Raw genomic sequence first — 21,223 nt, forward strand, 5'->3', positions numbered from 1 at the left:
GAGACGGTGATGGAATTGAACTCTGAACTCTGACACCCCAAGCTATAATATCGTGCTAACCTCTACACTACCGTTGACACACCAATCCAGCAGAACTGGAGGATAGTCCATGAACAGAAATTAACCACAGATCATTACACCAGATTGGATCTTTGATCACTACTGCTCAGTAACATGGTATTATGTTACATTACAAAACCAGTCTCTCTGAGAGTAGCGATACATTTCAGTTTCTTCATCTAGGATTCATGCACCAGAGGGTAAATAAATCTGCAGTGTAGGACAATGAAGTGGCATAGTACATTCGTGAGGCAAAAGACAAAAAATGACAAGGTCTGGGGTTAATGTTCCTGACACACTGAATGCTAAGGTCTGCATATTTCAATATCATTGGAGAAAGAGAGCTCTACAGATTCCTGGAGTTTCCCAGTGCCTATTTTTGAACATCACTCTTGCTTTGAGTGATTGTAAGAATGCTGGACAAACTAGGGTTGTTTCTGCTGGAGTAGCAGAAGCTGAGGGGGAGACCTGACATTGGATAATAAAATTATGAGAGGCAGAGACAGACAGCCTGTATCTTCCACCAGCCACACCCCACTGCCAGGGTCAAAACGTCTAATACCAGAGGAGGAAAATTCAAAGGAGATGTGTGGGACAAGATTTTTTTTAAACAGGAGATTGGCGAGCGTCTGGAACGTGCTGCTGGGGGTGATGGAGACCGTTATGATAGAGGTATTTAAGAGGTTCTTAGATAAGTGCATGAATATGCAGAGAATGGAGGGATATTGACCATGTGCAGGCAGAAAAGATTAGGTGTCATTAGCTTGGCAGGTTTGGTAAACATATTTATATATCAATTGAGATACAGGGCAGAACCTGTCTTTCCAGCCCTTTGAGCAATGCCATCTGGCATTCCCCTAATTTAATCCTAGCCTAATCACAGGACAATTTATGATGACCAGTTAACCTAGCGACCATGGGAGGAAGCTGGAGCACCCAGAGGAAACCCACGCAGTCATGGTGAGAACGTACAAACTCCTTACAGGCAGCAATGGGAAACGAGCTGAACGGCCTGTCACCATGCTCTACTCAGCAGAGAAACCAAAAGAGATGTTACGTGAATACTACTGCAGGTCTTTTCTTATTTATTATGTGAAAATGAATATTGTTGCTAAGGTCATCATTTAACGTCCATCCTTCTTGCCTTCATGAAAGAGGTGATAGGTCACTTTCCTGACCATTGCTAAGTGTGTCAAGCATGTGTATATGGTTGTGTGTTTATTTAGAGTAATGCAGCAAAGGTGCATGTTGATGAAACTTTGAAAAATATATTTTATTAGTTAATACTCATTTGTGGGGTGAGCTCATCACAAAAATCAAACAGATCAGTCCAGCTTCACACAGGCTGAACCACAAAACTGAGTGGCTTGGATTTACAGCATTGGTGATTTATTTGAAATGTTAACTAATTTTCAGTAAGTTTTGTACCTTGTGTAGACAATAGTTTTAAAAAAGAGAAAGCACTCAGCATTTACTGCAACTGACCTAATTGGTCAACTGCCAATGGAAACAAAGACATGGAAATATTTTTCAATAAACTGTATAATTGAGTGATCTACAGTTAATTCCCCAACCAGGAAATTCTCACAGCAAAGTTTCTAAATGGAGGAAATGCAAGACCGATTCAATATCAAGGCCTCTTACCTCCACAAGGAAATTTACCAAATGGCACGAAGTACTCTAAAAATGTTCTATAAAGTCCCTAAAAGTCAAAGCCTGTGTGCAGTACCTAACTCTACCTTTAACGTTGAGCAGAACGGACATGAAAATATAGTTTTGTAGTACAGACCACACTTCTAATCTTTACATTACCCTGGCTGGAAATGTATTTCAGTTATGAAAAGAATTAGAAAATTGTTAATGTAATCCCAAAGTAGGAAGAATCTGACTGGACATGAATACAAGCCATATGTCTTAACATGCGTGTTACATTCTTTACCACTTCATTTCATAAAATAAGCATGATTTCCAACTCTTCAAACTCCAAGAAATTCTTTTCACGTAAAAGAGAATACTTTGTGAAAAATCCGCATTTGACCATCTTACTGGCAAAATTGAAACTTTAATCAACTCAATATAGTAATGCTGGGGAACAAGACTAGCCTGCAAGATAAAATCTTACTGTTTACACATCATGGGGATTCAGTCAACATTTTACATCAAACTTCAAAAATTACAATCCATTGATCTGCAAAACGTTGCTATGAAATATTTATTCCAGCTAAACGCCAGTGGGTAAAATCCTTGGTTTTGTTCAGGAACAAAAGTTGACGTGTGTATTAAGTGTTGAGACTCTGTCACCAAGACAATGATTCTATTCCCTTACAGCTGGAAATAAAATGCAGCAACAGTTAATAAATGTTAAGCACTGACAGATATTAAACCAACTGATGTGTATGGTGTGGGCTGGTTCTAGTAGACAAACAGAAAGCCTTTATATGTACAAGTCTTTGTGATCGATGATCTTGACATCTCGGTCTTCTGCCTTGCTGGCAATAGCCCCGTCTCATTTTAGATTTTAGCAAAGTAATTCTACACTGAAAATGGGTTACAGCAGAGGGCAGAAAAGCAGAAAGCTATGGAAGTTAGAACGTGCAAAACTTCTCAGAGATTTACATGGGAATAGCAAACAAAATGCTGAGGGATCTCAGTGAGTCAGGCAGCATCTATGGAAGGAAATGGACAGTCGACATTTTGGGTTGAGACCCTTCATCTGGACTGTTAGACCTCTCTTGGAGTAAAATAGGCAGTTCTGGGCAGCACCACTTAGAAAGAGTATCTTGACCTGGGAGGTAATGCACATGAACTTACCAAACATTGCTTGGATTTGAAAAACAGAGTTGCATAGAGAGTTGGCACAAACTAGGATTGTATTCCCTGGAATTTCAAGAACTAATTGGCAATTCGATAGTTGTTATCCAGATGTTAAGAGGGAGAGGGACAGGGAGTGGAAAGGACTGCTGAGAGATTGAGGGAGAGCAGGGGAAAGAGGGAGGAATTAGTTCCAATGATTGAATTATCTAGGACTAGAGATATACAGTAGTCTCAAAATCCAATGCCAGGGTTTGGGGAGAATTAAGAAATACATAAAAAGGAGGCCAGAATTTTGCATCTCCTTAGTGCAGATCACAATTGATATCAGATTGCCTTAAATCCCAAATTCTAGATTGATGTTAATGGAATGGAATAAGGAGCGTGGGGAAAAGGTGCATTGATGGTGTGGTCATGATCGCACTGAACGACAGAGCAGGATCAAGGAGCCTACTGCTTTCCTCAAGTTTCTGCTTTGAGGGTTAATGGTGGAAAGAGTGAGCGAGAGAGGCGGAAAGGCAAAGGGAAAGATACAGAGGGACAGAAAGAAAGGCAGATAAAACACATTAAAGACACTTACTAAAATCACAAATCAGTGGAATTATAGTGATGTTGGATGCATATATGGTGACAGTCCTGCAGGTTACAATAGACTCACTTAGCCAATACAACCCTGAAGCTCATTAAGTCCTTGAAAACTTTGAAGCACAATAAATGTCTCATGTATTTACTTCTTTAGAACATAAACAAGGTTTGGTTTCTACTGAAATCCTTGTTTAACGCTGTTCTGTAGCAGTAAGAATTGGCTTATAAACTTTGGTGAGGTGTGATCAATAGAATAATAATCCTCCATTTCTAATCACAATTTGGGATTTCAGTGGTATCATCACTTAATCATTTAAGAAACAGAACAAGTTATAGTTAGATCGCGACAACTAACTACAATCAGCTTAGTGGAGTCATTTCATAGCAAATTCATCTAGAAATTTATTAACTATAGCAACAGTTAAGGACAATTTAATATCTTCCCCACCACAATCATTTCTGCAGGAAAACTGGTTGAGGAAGACTACCAGCTAAAACCAGGGGGTCAAGCATGCAGGCATGCATGGAACTTTCACACAGTCCTGTAAAAATGTGCTGTGAAACTGCAAAGTGGCTTCCTGTGCTGTTTTTTATATAAATATATAAATTAAACATGCTTTATTTTTAAAACTACCTGTACAGACAAAACCCAGAGAAACTTTGCCTCCTCAGCTGCACTGTTCGTACCTTAATCAACATTTCCAAATCAAACACCGCGCAGCTGCGTAAAACCGTGATATATCTTACATACTCTACCTTTATGAAAAGGAAAAAAAAACTCCCAATATATACAACTTTTTATACCATCAATATACACACGTGTACCATTGATTGCGCAAACTGTTCCAACAAAGAAAAAAAATCGTGCAAATGTACCTCCTGAGAAATGAACCATTGTCAGGAGTAGTATCTGGGTACAAACTGCAATATGTTTAAGATGTCAAATGCCATAACTCAAATTCTGCATAAACACCATGGCTCAGAGCTTAAACTCCACTTGCCGTCAGTGGTATGAACAGCTGGTGAGCAGTAGGACAAGATGAATCATGTTGATATGTACATTCTTGGTTTTAAGCCCTCTGGCAAAGGAGAAGCTGGGTGGAAAATGAAGGCATGGAGAGGGGAGAGAGTAAGAGGTAATTTTACAGGGCAATACAAATTCCTTGCTTTAAGGTACACCTTATACTTTTCAATAACAAACCATTGTACACTTCCCACTCATCTCTATCAAGACAAAATATCTCTTTCTGAAAGAACTGAGAATATACAAACATGGCAGGTATGTCTTCCAGCCTTACGTTGATTAGCAGCCAACAATATCAGATAAGTTTTCTTCTGTGTGTGTGTGTGTGTGTGTGTGTGTGTGTGACAACTCCACTTAAATACAGTACATTAAAAATATGTTCACATCAATACAGGTGTTTGTTTTCTTTCTGAAAGTGTGTCTTGCACCCAGTTCTCAATAGGAGCAGTTCCTTGCAGCTCGCAACATTAAGCCATGGGACTTTTGCTCTTCGTATAGTTTTAGTATTGCACTGATTCCAAGGTCGAGCCATCTTCACTGTACATCAGTGGTCCCGGCACATAGGAAGGTTCACAAATGTGAAAACATTGAACTCTGTCATGATGGAGAAACACAAGAAAACTGCGTACAGGAACAGGGATATACAGCCAAGCTTCTTATCCAGTTTCCACTTGTTCAGATGGACACAAGTTACCTACAGAGCAAACATCAGAAGCAGTGTTACCTGTCACAGCCAATTTCAATATCTCCCACCTATTCTGCAAAATTAACTTTCAAAAAATGTGGCCAAGTTACAAACAAGGCAGCAGGGCTGCAGAACAGTAATATTTTCTATTAATTGTAGTCATTTCCAAGTGAGTGGAGAGAGTGGGGATTCAAACTACAGCAGAGAGAGAGCGAGAGACTGGAGTATCTGGGAATGATTGGAAGAGAGGCCTCAGTCTCTGCCAGTGGCACAGAAAGAAACTGGGGCCTCCGAGAGCGATTGAGAGGGAGGCCAGAGTCTCTGGGAGCAGTCAGAGTTTCTGGGAATGAGAGAGAGAATGGATGGGAGTGAGGCCAAGCAATGTGGGAGCGGCTGAGAACGAGGCCAGCGTCCTCCAGAGCAGTCAGAGGGAGGCCTGAGACCCGTGGGGCAAATGGGCAGGACAACAGACATCCTGAAACATTCAGGAAGGAATCCAGACCCTGTAGGGAGCAAACAGAAAAGGAAATTGAGACCAAGAGCAGATTAAGATGCCAGAAAATGGGTAACAAGGAGGCCAGAGACCCCAGGAGGGGCAAGAGGGAGACTGGAGAACCCAATAAATTCATGTTAAGCCATAGACCTCGCTGAACTTTGAATTTGGGACTTCTTCCTCCTTTTATATGCTTGATCCTTGGCTTGCTCCACTTCTAACCTGAGGAGGTCGGCTTCTACAGAAGGATATTACCATGTGTTAATCAGGTATACCTCTCCTGCACATTATACCCAATAAACTGATTGCTGATTGTTCAGAATACGTGGCAGCAAGTTGCACCAAACCTTGATTTGTGGAAATCTACAGCCTAGAGGGAGAACCTCCTGGAGGGCAATTTCACCTGGAGCATTAGCTGATCACCAATGTTGTAAAATTCCCAGACAGATTTTTACACAAATTGTAAAGGAAGTAAACTGGAACTTATTGATTTGGGAATGACAGATTTTAAAAATTAAAGATTTGACTTCAGATCAGTTACTAAAGGAATTTCTAAAACAATATTTGTGATACGTATTGAGGGTGTGCTCTTCGCAAAATGAATACAGTGTTAAGGACTGGGATAATCATTTAAACAGAATTATTAACAATTTTTAAGTTGTATACTGTTAAAATGAGTGAAATTGCACCTGATTTTAATTTCACAGATAGAATCACAGAAGGAGCAAATGCCTTCAAATCACTTAAAATATTTGAAATGACAATAAATAATCACCCAGTAACAGAAACATCAGCAGTGTTTTTCTTATAAAAAATATTTGAGATCAAGGCTCCTCTACTGTGAAGAAATGGCACATGACAAAATAACACTGTGTACTGTCTTTCTGTTATTAACCACTCAAACCTGAGGTAGGGATGAACATTCTCAACAGTTTGTTTTTAAAATGCAAAAAGACAGCAAATTATAAAATAGCGTTAGAACACTTCTAAGGTGCTGATAAACATTTGAAACAAAGGTTTAGAAAAGTACTTCTTTTCCTTGCCCTGAGCAGTGAGAAAACATTTTTCTAATGATTCTTAGAAAAGGGGTCTTTGTCAATTTGATACCATCTTGCTAACACATTCATATTAGGTAGTGCATGAGGAAAAATTCTGAGAGATTGGTCTGTTAATCTGAATTTCTGAAACTTATAAGAAGATTTCGACTGAGGTTTGCAGAACTACGGGCCAGTCTTTGAATCCTCTACTTCCTTAGGAGTTTGTGAAGATTCGGCATAACATCTAAAACTTTAACAAACTTCTATAGATATGTTGTAGATAGTATATTGACTGGCTGCATCACAGCCCTGGTATGGAAACACCAATGCACTTGAACAGAAAAATCCTACAAAAGGTAGTGGATACGGCCCACTCCGTCGCGGGTAAACCACAACCACACCCCCCCTTCCCAACATTGAGCACATCTACATGAAGCATTGTTGCAGGAAAGCAGCATACCTCATCAGGGACCCCCACCCCCCCATGTCATGTTGTTCTCTCACTGCTGTCATTAGGAAGAACGTACAGGAGCCTCAGGACTCACACTGCCAGGTTCAGGAACAGTTATTACCTCTCAACCATCAGGCTCCTGAACCAGAGGGGATAACTTCACTCAACTTCACTTGCCCCATCACTGATATGTTCCCGCAACCTATGGACTCACTTTCAAGGACTTTTCATTTCATGTTCTCAATATATATTAGTATCATTTCTTTCATTTTGTATTTGTACACTGGTTGAATGCCCTAGTTGAGTGGTCTTTCATTAATTCTGTTATGGTTATTATTCTATGTTATTAAATATGCCCACAAGAAAATGAATCTCAGAGTTGTTTATGGTGAAATACCATATATGTACTTTGAGCTTTGGAGAATTTCAACAAATGCAGCTGTTATGATATGAAGAGCATAACGAGAGTATAAATTAAAGTAAAAAGCAGCCTTCACTATACATCATTGAATGGGCAATGGCACTGGTCTCAGGCACGCTAACAGTCCGAACATGACAGGATTGAAAACTTACTGTTAGAAAAACAGAAGCTAGCAGCAGTCCCACCGAATATTTAAGCCCACGACTGTTCAATGATAACTAAAAGAAAGAAAACATTTTTTTATTTCTTCTAGAAAACTTCACTGTATTAAACTAGTTGGTTTAACATTTTTGCCAGCTGGTGTCTATTGCACGATGTGAATATCCAAGTTTAATCTCATTTACGTAACACCAATTCCCTCTGATTTATCCTGTCAACTTTCTGGATAATGGCTTAGATAATCCAATACTTTGCCAGCAGCAACTGATTAATCACAGATCAGCTTTTCATGATCTTTTCACAAGTCCTTGTGGCATATGAAGTGCCTTGCACAGTGGAAATGCATGGTTCTCTGCAGTCTACTCCATGGCACTGGACATCTGAGTCAGGTACATATTCTTTGTGAATGAACTGCGAAGGTGAGTTCAGAGTATATGACAATAGAAACATGAAGAGGTAGGAATCTGGAAGGATCCATCATGTCCTAATATCATTGGTTAGAAATAATACTGAATAAGGAGGGATCTGAAACTTTGCTCTGCATTTGTACCTTTGTAAACCAATGTCCGTAATCTGGGCAATCTGCAGGCTGCACTTGATGGTATTCAAAATGCTAACAATGGAAGAAATGGTCCATCTGAACTATAATAGATGGCCATTAATTGAAGCACTTCCCTCTTTTCCAGGTATCATCTCCATATTGTTACATGTGCAAACCTGGTATTTCTGTAATACGTAATATATAGATTGATATAATACAACCACCCTAATTATGTTGTGCTGCATCTAAAGTCTAGCAGTGGAGTATGATGGAGTAATTCCCTTAACATCTCATGTCCTTGTAGTTTGGCCACAGTCATTCCATAGACTTGTGTGAAGCTCTGTATAACCAAGCAATGACTTGTTGGTCTACAGCTCCTTAGTCTGCAGGAGTAGGTGAATGTCAACAGTGGTTATGGTGACTATTTTTGTTGGCCAAGACCTTGCGAGGTTGGATTTCCTGCCTCAGTGGAAATGTAAACTGCATTATTTACCTTTTTTATGCTGGTTCCAAACACAACAAAATGGATAACTTGCACCATGATGGGCTCTGAATGAAATTGTGGAATGAAAAGGTTTGTCACAGGCTTTAAAATGCATTGGTCAGGCTGCGTTTGGAATATTATGAGCAATTTTGGGTCCATTATCCAGGAAAGGATGTGCTAGCAACGGAGAGGATCCAGAGGAATTTCATGAGAATGATCCAGGAAATGAAAGGGTTAACACGTGAGGAGTGTTCGATGGCTCTGGAACTGAATTCACTGGAGTTTGACAGGCCTAGCTCGAGTGGACGTGCAGAGGATGGTTCCTATAGTTGGGTGGGGGGGGGCCCTGGAATTACTATGAAAGGGCACAGCCTCAAAATACAATGACTTCCCTTTAGAACACAGATATGGAGTTATTTCTTTAGCCAGTGAGCAGTGAATCTGTGGAATTCATTGCCACAGACAGCTGTAGAGGCCAAGTCATCAGAAGCTGCATATCTAAAGCTGAGGTTGATAGGTTCTTGATAGGTAAGGGTGACAGGAAGAAAGCTGGTGAATGGGGTTGAGAGGAATAATAAATCAGCCATGTTGGAATGGTAGATCAGGCACACTAGGCCTAATGGCCTAATTCTGCTCCTCTGTCTTATGATCATCTGGTCTTAATATCTTTGGGTTATTAAGTATTCATTATCCAAAATTATTGAGTGAGGGAAGAGGTAAATGATTGGGTGGTGTAAGATATGGGAGGAATAGGCAGTACTTGGTAGGACGTTGGTGTTGAGATTTTATGGAAGGAAGGAATCTTTCATCCTTGTGACTTGCAGGAAATAAGGATTAAGAAATTGATGCAACAAGCCCCTGCTGGTCAAAGACCTTAGCAGGTCAAACGGCATTGGTGGGAGGAAAGGAGTTAATAATGTTTCGGGATGGCAACATTTTGAGAAACCCTTGACCTGAAACATTGACAATTCCATTCTTCCCACAGATATTGCTTGACCCATTTGAGATCCCTTGTCAGATTGTTTGTTGCTCCAGATTGCAGCATCTGCGGTCTTCTTTTGTGTCTCCATTAAAAAACTGATAGGTGGATTTTGAGATGGGGAAGGGCAGGTGATCAAGTTTAGCAGTTCTGTCATTGTTGTACACTCAGGGCCACTTTATTAGGTACATCTGTGCCCCTGCTCATTAATACTAATATCTAATCAGCCAATTATGTGACAGTAACTCAATGCATAAAATCATGCATCGTGGAATGATTGTTGGTGCCAGACAGGGTGGTTTGAGCATCTCAGAAACTGCTGATCTCCTGGGTTTTTCCCACACACACAACTGCCTCTAGAGTTTACAGAGAATGGTGCAAAAATCAAAAAAAACATCCAGTTCTGTGGGCGAAAACCTTTGGTTGATGAGAGAAGTCAGAGGAGAATGGCCAGTCTGGTTCAAACTGAGAGGAAGACTTTAGTAACTCAGATAAGCATGCGTTAAAACAGTGGTGTGCAGAAGAGCATCTCTGAACCCACAACACATTGAACCTTGAAGTGGTTGGCCTTTAGCAGCAGAAGAACATGACCTTACACCCAATGGCCACTTTATTAGGTACAGGAGGTATCAAATCAAGTGGTCACAGAGTGTAGTTTTGAATGTTATCAACAGTAATGCAGTCTGTAAATTGTCCAGATTAAAAACACTACTTGGAGAAGATATGGATGCAGTGAAGGGTGAGGTTCCTCTGGTTCACTGACTGTGAGCTGAAAAGGCATTTCCCCTGTTTTGGGATGAGCACTCTAAAAACTCACAGTCAAGGGAATTCAGGCATGCAGGCTACATTGGTGCACTATGCTGCTGGCAGCTCTCAAACATGTTTATGGTGACTTTTTACTAACACTCAGTAATTAAGCATAAGACTTACATATGAGCCGTAATTCACCATGATTGTCTTAATCGTCCAGGGCAGACCAAGTCCCATCAAGATGTCAAAGACATTGCTTCCTATGGAATTAGAAACAGCCATATCTCCCATGCCTGTGGACATCAGGACAGGTCAGTTATTGTTGTGCATCCCAATTATACTATTATCTCACTGTTTTCTATATGTTCAGAGAAGAATTAGAATGTAATACTTCTTTCACCTCACCTTTAAGTTATTGCTTATTAGTAGAGAACATGTCATCCATGTCAACTAACAATACTGAATTTGATTTATCTTTCCATAGCCCATAAGGAAGCTCATCAGGCTCTCTCAGTAAGGTTCTATCACCTTCCTTGGAGTCAGTAACATTTCCTATTTAGCATCTATAGTGTAGGTTTCCAGTCTTCAATGCAGTAACATGCAGATTATTACATGGGGATGATGGAAAGGTCTAAGGTGTGGGTTTCTCCCACATTTGAGTTTCTTCCTCAGAATGTGCACATGCTCAAATATGGTCGCACAGGGATGTCACGTAATTGTGTTTATTGCGTTGTTTTTATTTATCTTTTATTTAGAGATACAGCGCAGAATAGGCCCCCTAGCCCAATGAGCCACACTGCCCAACAACCCATCTATTTAACCCTAGCCTAATCACAGGACAATCTACTATCACCAATTCACCTACTAACTGGTATGTCTTTGGACTGTGGGAGGAAACTGGAGCACTTGGAGGAAACTTGAGTGCTCATGGGAAGGACGTACATACTCCTTAACGTCAGCGCCGGAGCTGAACTCTGAACTCTAACGCTCCAAGCTGTAATAGCGTCACGTTACCACGGACCCTTTTATAAGGGGTAGAAGTGAAACTAGTTTAATGAGGTGCACACATTTCAACAGGGTACTTGATTAGCTGTGTTCAATTCTCTTTGATCTTTGTATCTGTAGTGGTTCTGCCTGTTGTTAATCCCGGAGTCCAAACAGATCTTGTTGTTGCAGTCTCTTCACCAGACCCAATGGAGGTATCACTTTGATCTGTGTTATCTGTAGTGGTGTTGCCTATGTTAATCCTGGAGCCTGAACAGATCCTGTTGTTGCAGTCCCTTCACTAGGCTCACTGGAACCACCACTTCAGTCACGCTCAGTGACAACTCTTCATCAGCAACTGTAGAGCTGCTTTGTGCCTCAATTCAAATTCAGAATCTTATCTCAATACATCTTGGGCATCTTGTGAGTAGATGACTGTGTCAACAATAAACCTTGCTGCATTTCTCATTCACTTTTACAAGTAAACGTTTGGAACTCTGCATCCTTAAGGTCATCATGGTGAGATCTGTGGACCAGGGTCCAAGGAAGTCCAGTAAGAATATGTGGTTGAATTGCCTCACAGGATTAGTTCCTTCAGCCCACAATATTTTGACAACCTAATTAAGTTAAAGGCAACTAATCACTTCTGCCCACACATAGTCTGTGCCCCTCCATTTCTGCCTATTTTGTGCTTATGTAAGAGCCTCTTAATCACCTTGATTGTACCTACCTCCATCACCATCTTTGGCAGTACATTTCAGGCACCACCACTCTCTGCATAAAACACACACAGCTCCTTTGAACTTTCCCCCCTCACCTTAAATGCATGCCCTCTGGTACTAGACAGTTCAAACTTGGGAAAAGATACCAGCAGTCTACTCTATCTATACTTCTCATATTTTATAAAATTATATCAGGTCTCTCCTCAGCCTCTGCCACTCCAGATTAAACAACCCTAGTTTATACAACCTTCCCTTATACCACATGTTGCCTCTCATCCAGGCAACGTCCTGGTAAATCTACTCTGCACCCTCTCCATAATGTCCACATCGCTCCTAAATTGGGGTGAAGAGAACTGAAATGCAAAACTCGAGATGTGGCCTGACCAGAGTTGCAAAAAGCTGCAATAGTACTTCCTGACTCCTGAACTCGCTGCCTTGGCTAATTAAGGCAAGGATGCCATACGGTTTCTTAACCACCCTATCAACTTGTGAGGTTACTTTCAGGTCATTATAGACTTGGAACCCAAGATCCCTCTGTACATCAACACTAATAAAGGGTCCTGCCATTAACCATGGTACTTCCCCTTTACGTTTCAACTCCCAAACCCTCTATACATAAACAGTGTTAAAAGGTCTTGCCTTTACATTTGATATCCCAAAGTACAACATCTCACTCTTGCCTGGATTGAATTCCTTCTGCCATTTTTCTGCAACAGATCTATATCCTACTGCATTGTTTGACAACCGTATACACTATCCACAGTGCCACTAATACATGTGCTATCTTCAAACTTACTAACACACTGATTGATGATTTCATCCAAATCTTACATTGCAGCAGATGTTCCAGCACAGATCCATAAAGAACAGAACTAGTCATGGATCTTCAGGTAGAACCACTCCACCTCTGTGCCAACTTAGAATCAAAATAGCCCAGGCACCATGGATTCCAAGCATCCCATTCTTCTGGATGAGCTGATCATGAGGGACCAGAGTAGTCTGGAATTTGACAATCACTCCTGCTTACTACCTCTGGTTCTTCAGTTGTGGGCCTTCCACTGGGAATCAATGGAGGGGGTATGGCTCAAGATCTATTAGCAAACCCTTGACTCCCAGTGAATGCTCTTAGTTCCAAAGCTTATTTCTGTTTGAAAGCTTGTCCATGTCGTCTGTTCAGTGTCTTCTGTTTTGATTTACATTTGAGGTGTGAGAAGTGTGCAATTCTGTTTAAGGATATACTTTGAGAGTCCTTCCATGTTAACGCATTTCTGATAATTCTTACACAATGCAGTTAATGTATCTGTGGTATTCCAGTTAGCTTTAGTTGGCTTCAATGAAAAATCTCACATACGCACTGGTAACTTAAAATGTTCTGCGAGTCTCTTCCATGAAGATTTACTAAGTTTGCAAAGGAAGAATGGAGTGAGATTGTAAATAAAATGTCCATAACAAGAATGCAGAAAGAAAGATTAAAGTGCATCTTGTCAACAATACTTAGAGACAAAGGATTGGCAATGGGATCAAAAACCAAAATAAAATCCTTCATACCCTGGAAATCTAAAATTAAAAAAAATGTTGGAAAAACTCAGCAGGTCAAACAATCCTTCCATCGCTTCATCCCTCCACCTTCTAACTTGGCTGAGTTTATCTGAAAACTCATCAGCTTGAAATATTAACTGTTTCTCTCTCCACAGATGCTGTTGCCTGAGCTGCTGAGTACTTCCAGCACTTTGTTTTTACGTTGAATGTGTTTATTGTTTTATGAAGAAGTGAATCCCACATCAAACACTAAGACGTATGGCAACTTAAAGAGTTTAACCTTTCTCCTTAATGACCTTCTTGCTGTTGTAACATTAGAACACGCATGAACCAGCTAGCATACGCTACATCAGCAGCCCAAAATTTTTTACTTGCTTTGTTTCTGGCTTGGTGTACTATTCACCAAACCTCACTAATAACATTCCAAATATGCAATACCATTGTGTTCATTGGCACACACTGTGGCTTACAAATACAGAGGGTAAGACACAGTGAAGGGAAGTTCAAGCAACACAGGAATTGTTCCAAGATCAACACATTCATTGAATTCTGGGTATATATAAATCATGTGACACGGTACTGTTTCCAGGAAGTGTTAATACATAGTGTTACTTGAGGCTTTGGAGTAAGGACAACACATTTTTCGTCCCTCTTCCCTCCGAGAGAAGACTCAGGAGCTTGAAGACTCATACAGCCAAATTTGGGAACAGCTTCTTTCCAACTGTGATAAGACTGCTGAATGGATCCTGGCCCGGGAACTGAGTGTAAGAGCAAAGAGGTCCTTCTGCAGCTGTACAGGGCCCTGGTGAGACCACACCTGGAGTACTGTGTGCAGTTTTGGTAACCAAATTTGAGGAAGGACATTCTTGCTATTGAGGGAGTGTAGCGTACATTCACAAGGTTAATTCCCCGGGTGGCGGGACTGTCAAATGTCGAAAGATTGGAGCAAATGGGCTTGTATACTCTGGAATTTAGAAGGCTGACAGGGGATCTTATTGAAACATATAAGATTATTAAGGGATTGGACACGCTGGAGGCAGGAAACATGTTCCCGCTGATGGGTGAGTCCAGAACCAGAGGCCACAGTTTAAGAATAAGGGGTAGGCCATTTAGAACGGAGATGAGGAAAAACTTTTTCACCCAGAGTGGTGCATATATGGAATGCTCTGCCCCAGAAGGCTGTGGAGGCCAAGTCTCTGGATGCTTTCAAGAAAGAGATGGATGGAGCTCTTAAAGATAGCAGAATCAAAGGTCATGGGGATAAGGCAGGAACTGGATACTGACTGTGTTTGATCAGCCATGATCACAGTGAATGGTGGTGCTGGCTCAAAGGGCCGAATGGCCTACTCCTGCACCTATTGTCTATTGTCTATTGGGCCGTACCCTCCAAATATCCAGACCTGCCTCTTGGTTTTTTTTTTGCACTACCTTACTTTCCCTTTTCTATTTTCTATTTATGATAAATAATTTAAATTTTTAATATTTACTATCAATTTGTACTCCAGGGAGCACAAAGCACAGAATCAAATATTGCTGTGATAATTGTAGCTCTAGTATCAATTGTTTGGCGACAATAAAATAAAGTAAAGGTTGCCAAGGGTTATCGAGAGCATTATACAGTGGCATGCAAAAGCTTGGGCACCCCTGGTCAAAATATCTGTTACTGTGAATAGTTGAGTAGAAGATGACCTGGTCTCCAAAAGTCATAAAGTTAAAGATGAAACATTCTTTTCAACATTTTAAGCAAGGTTAGTGTATTATTTTTGTTTTGTACAATTTTAGAGTGAAAAAAGGAAAGGAGCGCCATGTAAAAGTTTGGGCACCCCAAGAGATTTGAGCTCTCAGATAACATCTACCAAGGTCTCAAACCTTCTTTGGCTTGTTAAGGCTATGGCTTGTTAAGGCTATGGCTTGTTCACAATCATCATTAGGAAAGGCCAGGTGATGCAAATTTCAAAACTTTAAAAATACCCTGAATCCTCAAACCTTGTCCCAGCAATCAGCAGCCATGGGCTCCTCTAAGCAGCTGCCTAGCACTCTGAAAATTAAAATAAATGATGTCCAGAAAGCAGGAGAAGGCAATAAGAAGACAGCAAAGCGTTTTCAGGTAGCTGTTTCCTCATGGAAGAGTCATCAGAAGAAAACCTTTCCTGCGTCCTCACCACAAAATTCAGCATCAGAAGTTTGCAAAGGAACATCTAGACAAGCCTGTTGCATTTTGGAAACAAGTCCTGTGGACTGATGAAGTTAAAATAGAACTTTTTGGCCACTATGACCAAAGGCATGTTTGGAGAAAGAAGGGCGCAGAATTTCATTTAAAGAACACTTCTCCAACTGTTAAGCACGGGGGTGGATCGATCATGCTTTGGGCTTGTGTTGCAGCCAGTGGCATGGGGAACATTTCACTGGTAGAGGGAAGAATGAATTCAATTAAATACCAGCAAATTCTGGAAGCAAACATCACACCGTCTGTAAAAAAGCTGAAGATGAAAAGAGGATGGCTTCTACAACAGGATAATGATCCTAAACACACCTCAAAATCCACAATAGACTACCTCAAGAGGCGCAAGCTGAAGGTTTTGCCATGGCCCTCACAGTCCCCCAACCTAAACATCATCGAAAATCTGTGTATAGACCTCAAAAGAGCAGTGCATGCAAGACGGCCCAAGAATCTGACAGAACTAAAAGCCTTTTGCAAGGAAGAATAGGCGAAAATCCCCCAAACAAGAATTGAAAGACTCTTAGCTGGCCACAGAAAGCATTTACAAGCTGTGATACTTGCCAAAGGGGGTGTTACTAAGTACTGACCATGCAGGGTGCCCAAACTTTTGCTTCAGGCCCTTTTCCTTTTTTGTTATTTTGAAACCGTAAAAGATGGAAATAAAAAAGTAGTCTTGCTTAAAATATTAAAGAAATGTTTCAACTTTAACTTTATGCCTTTTGGAAATCAGGTCATCTTTTACTCACTTAGCTATTCAGAGTAACAGAAATTTTGACCAGGGGTGCCCAAACTTTTGCATGCCACTATAAGCCTTCGTTATGTCAGAACTCACAGCAGGCAGCAGTAACATGTCTTTTGCAAGCGTGGTGTTTAAGTTTGAAAATAGTTTGTAGATGTCCATAACTAGTCTAGGAGACATGTTGGCTGACACCGGTGAACAGAAGTGCTCTTATCCCAACATATGGACTCCTTTTTGTTCTGTCTTTTAATTGTGTTTATTATAAAAATTCTGTATAATTTATGTTTAATTTATGAGCTTCTTGTAAATAAGAAGCTATGTGCCTGTGATGCTCAGAATCAGAATCAGGTTTATTATCAGCCTGTGAGGTGAAATATGTTATTTTGCTGAAAATAAGACTTTCATTGCATACATGTACTTGTGCATATGACCATAAACTCAACTTCAGCTTGGATCTACAACATTCCTTATCATCAATGAAAACAAAATCTATCAAAATGTACATGTGTAAACATGGGTGGATTCTTATTGTGGTTTAATTAAACAATCACATTACAACATAAACTAACTAACAACCATAAACTCTAAAAGACTCCACCAAAAGACTCAGTGATGACACACACACACACACTGACCTTACCTTGTCTGGCAACAATGAGGCTGGCCATGCAATCTGGTACGCTTGTTCCAGCTGCCAGGAACGTGATTCCCATTATAACATCAGGGATTCCTAGTGTGTACCCGATTATTGTGACCTAGACAACAGCACATTGCTCTTAGTGGTAGAACATGAGTTAGTCAGTAGAAAATTGACTTGTATCTTGTTGAGCCACTTGTTACAGAGTAATCACATTGCAGTTACATTGCTGGATTAGTTGTCAAGAATTTTGGACAAATAATCCAGAGGCATGATCAAATAAAACCACAGCATGTGGGGTATTTACATTCAGTTCATTACATAAGACTGTAAGGCATACTTTAAGAGCAGAATCAAAAGAATAAAAGAAGAAAAAAAAACCCACTGTCAATAATGCTAAACATGACACTATTGGACTGTTGTAAAACCTCATCTATTTCATGCCCTTACCCAGAATGCCAAAACAATTATTAACACTTAACTTCTCTCTGAAATGGGTTAGCGTTCACTCGAGACCAAAAAAACCCATCAATTTCAATTTTAAATATATCCCATGGTGAGCATCCATCCATCAAAACAAAGAATTCTATATACAGTAGGAGCAGGTGTGCAAATAAGATATCCATCTATTCTCAATGGTTTACCTTGAGATTGAGCTCCCTGGTTCTAAACTTGCCAGCAAAAGAAAATAGCCTCTCAACTCTGTCCTCAGAATCCTGCATTTCTAAATGAAATCACCTCCCATTCTTTCCAAGTCTAATGAGTCCTAGACTTGCTCAATGTCAGCAGTTTGCAGTGGATCAGATCATGATTGAGTTGAGGGTGTAGCAAAATCTCTGCATGGTGGAAACCATGTTACAGCTCTTTAGCAGATGTTAACACTCACACTCTGAAAGGGAGCTTTGGAAGTGCCAAAACAGACCAATTCAAATTGAATATGCTGAAGGCAAAAGGAAATTTGTTGAATGTGGAAAGCACAGTGGGTCAAAGATGTACCCTGGTCATGCTAAGTTCTTTTATCTGAATTATGGGATATGGGCATTGTTAGGTTACCAGCTATTGCAAATCACCCTTTAAACTGATTACGGATGACAGGGAAGAAATGAGGACTTGGAAGAATCAGCAACTGAATCACTAAACTGATCAGATTAATTTTATGGCCTATTCTAGCTTCTGTTTCTTATTCATTCATCCCAAAGAGTTGGGAATTAACATTTTCTCTTGTTAGCTACAATTTATAACCTTCCATACTCAACCAAAACCTCTAAAGCACAGAATTTCTAGAAGCTGTCAACTCCACCAAAGAGCTGGAGTGACTAATAATCATCTGCACACTAAAGGATTCTTTTTCTCAGCTTGCCCCAGAATTGAGAGTTCCTTTCTTTTGATTGAACATGACATGGGGCTGTTTGATATTGATACAGAAAGAGCTCCTTTCCCCAGTACTGAAAGATGAACCACGTTAATACATCAAAAAACTGCAGCATACTAAGATTTTTGTCACAAGTGAAGCAACATCTCCCAATTCTAATGATTTCCACTTGTAGTTGTGATTGCCAATATTTTATTTAATGTACATTTAAAAAATATTCCAAGATCCAAAATATCAGTACAACACCTCTTGGAAGCAGTGTCCATTTTCTTCAAGGTTTCCTTCAAGTCTTTGGTGACATTCCTAAAGTCCCTCCCAGAACAATGACTTGTCATAAACCCTCGATTTCCAGGATACCTGGTGCTGGTAACAGAAGGTAACAAGATGCACATGGTACACTGTGCATTCCCTTCTCCTATTATAGCCACATTGCTTGACTTGTGACCCAGACATTGTGATAGAACACATTAAGTTAGCCAGTAGAAAACCGACCTGCTCTAAAGACAATATGACCTTACCAAAGAACAAGGATCAAGAAAGTGAAAGTGAAAAGCTAAAATGATCTTACTAGGTTTTGGTCCTGATTTTCCCCAACAACTCCTGCAGGCCCTGGAGGCTGTGTCAATGAGATCTCATTCCAGACTTAAATCTTCCTTAACTAAATACTTCTATTATTTTAAAAAGGCTTCCATGCACATTCCCCAACTACTACCGCTAATTTCTCAAGGAAATCCGAATGACTTCCTACCCCAGAAATATTTATGCTTCCTTCCCTGCCAGCTATTTTCACCACTCTGTGCAATAATATCCTTCCTGTAAGAAATGGAAATACGTTATTATAAACAACAGCTGTGCCCAACAAAGTGAGGACCTGTTACGTCTATAAATTTGCTCATAAAAATATTTTTTGCGATAGTATACTTCAATAAAAACATGAAAATATAAGACACTGGTAACTCTTTGGCGCGGGTGCCGAAGTGGTTCTTCAGGATGTTGCCTGGACTTAAGAATATGAACTATATGGAGAGATTGGACAAACTTGGGTTGTTTTGTCTGGAGCATCAGAGGCTTGGGGATAGACTTGATAGAAATACATAAAATTATGCAAGTCACATATAGGGTAAATAGTTTTTTTCCCAAAATTAGCAAACAGCTAATTAGGAAAAGCAGAGGCTTCCTGAAAGACTGAGGGAGACTTTGAGAGTAGACTGAGATGGCTGAGCAACTGAAGAAACGTTTACTTGACTGCATATCACACCAGCGTCTTCTTGAAATGGGGGGAGTCCTGACACTAGGGCAGCCAATGGCGTGGCTGGTTCAAAATGTTTTAATGTTAGCCTGTGACTATCATGAACTGTGAGGCAGCCAAAATGCTTCTGAACTAAAGTCACAAATAGCACGTTTGATTGATTGATTGTTAAGGGAAAGGAAAGTTAACATGTTCCCTTTTGACGAAACGGACTAGCTGTATTCTGATCAACTGTGTAGCCTAGCAGGTGTTTCAACCATGTAGTTATACACAACACAGCCTTGCAAAAGAAAATTCTGGCGAGGCACCTTGAAGCTTTCCTTTCTGATTTCGTACTGGCCCCTTCCCGACTCATGGGGGGGGCAACCATAAACCAGCTTCCGGTGTTGGCTCAAGTGCCCACTCGCCACGTTTGAACATGGACAGCAGCTGCGGGCAGGCTACCAGCAGTGAGACGTGACATCATCTCCATCCAAACTCTGCTCATCTCAATGCGGGCGCAGGTCAGCGCCCAGAGACCGGGACTCAGAGCCCCTGGCTGCATCTTTCGAGACTGCAGCAAAGGATGCACGGAAGCAGGCTGACGCTGCCCCCTCTTCTGAAGCTGTCCCACTCACCTGAGGCTGGGTAATTCATGGCAGGCCTCAGATGCAAGAGATCCTGCAGATGCCGGAAAACTTGAGCAACACACAAAATGTTGGAGGAACTCAGCAGGGCAGGCAGCATCTGCTCCCTCCACTGAGGGACCCACAGAGCTCCTCCAGAATCTTTTGTGTGATTTGCACAATGCAGGCCTGGTTTTGCCACAGGCACAAGACCAAGAGTCACTGCCATCACTCCAGCCATGAAAACAGCAGGGGAAGCCCATTCCATCCCACCACTCACCATCCACACCATCACATATGAGAAAACCGCAATCCACAGAGTAGCTGCAACGAAAGTGCACATGAAGTACTTCTCCCATCGAGGCTTGGCACAGTTCGGGATGGTGAAGTACATCAGGAAACACAGCGGCCACGCAATCACCCACTTTATCACATCCCACATTCCCACTGCGGAGAGAGCAGAAGAAATAAAAGGCACACTGTCAGACATGGGAGTTCCCACCAGGAGCACTTGCATTCTGATTCAGCAAAAGCAGGGGGCAGATGATGCATTTCCAGACCGGTGGGGGGGGGGGGTCTACATGACTGGGGCCTGTAAAATGAGCGTTCCCTGTACTCTCTGGATGGTAGAATAGAGGTCATGGCTTGAGGGGTGCTGACAAGGAGGCTGTTCAG

The 21,223-nt window shown here is 41.0% G+C and overlaps 1 protein-coding gene across 1 annotated transcript in view; it reads right to left on the minus strand.

Annotated features, from left to right (window-relative positions):
• Positions 1–1,352: 1,352 nt before the first annotated feature.
• slc24a3 (solute carrier family 24 member 3) overlaps positions 1,353–21,223 on the minus strand; it is a 376,276-nt gene continuing 356,405 nt past the window's right edge. Inside the window, exons 13-17 of the mRNA XM_072265589.1 lie at positions 20,829–20,995; positions 17,326–17,440; positions 10,661–10,773; positions 7,720–7,785; positions 1,353–5,174 (exon numbers count right to left, since the gene is read on the minus strand). Of these exons, the coding sequence (XP_072121690.1) occupies positions 5,025–5,174; positions 7,720–7,785; positions 10,661–10,773; positions 17,326–17,440; positions 20,829–20,995 (611 nt within the window). The 3' untranslated portion in view covers positions 1,353–5,024. The remainder of the gene's footprint in view (positions 5,175–7,719; positions 7,786–10,660; positions 10,774–17,325; positions 17,441–20,828; positions 20,996–21,223) is intronic.

The sequence above is a fragment of the Mobula birostris genome, chromosome 8 (genome assembly GCF_030028105.1).
Source record: "Mobula birostris isolate sMobBir1 chromosome 8, sMobBir1.hap1, whole genome shotgun sequence".
In the NCBI taxonomy this organism is placed as follows: Eukaryota; Metazoa; Chordata; class Chondrichthyes; order Myliobatiformes; family Myliobatidae; genus Mobula; species Mobula birostris.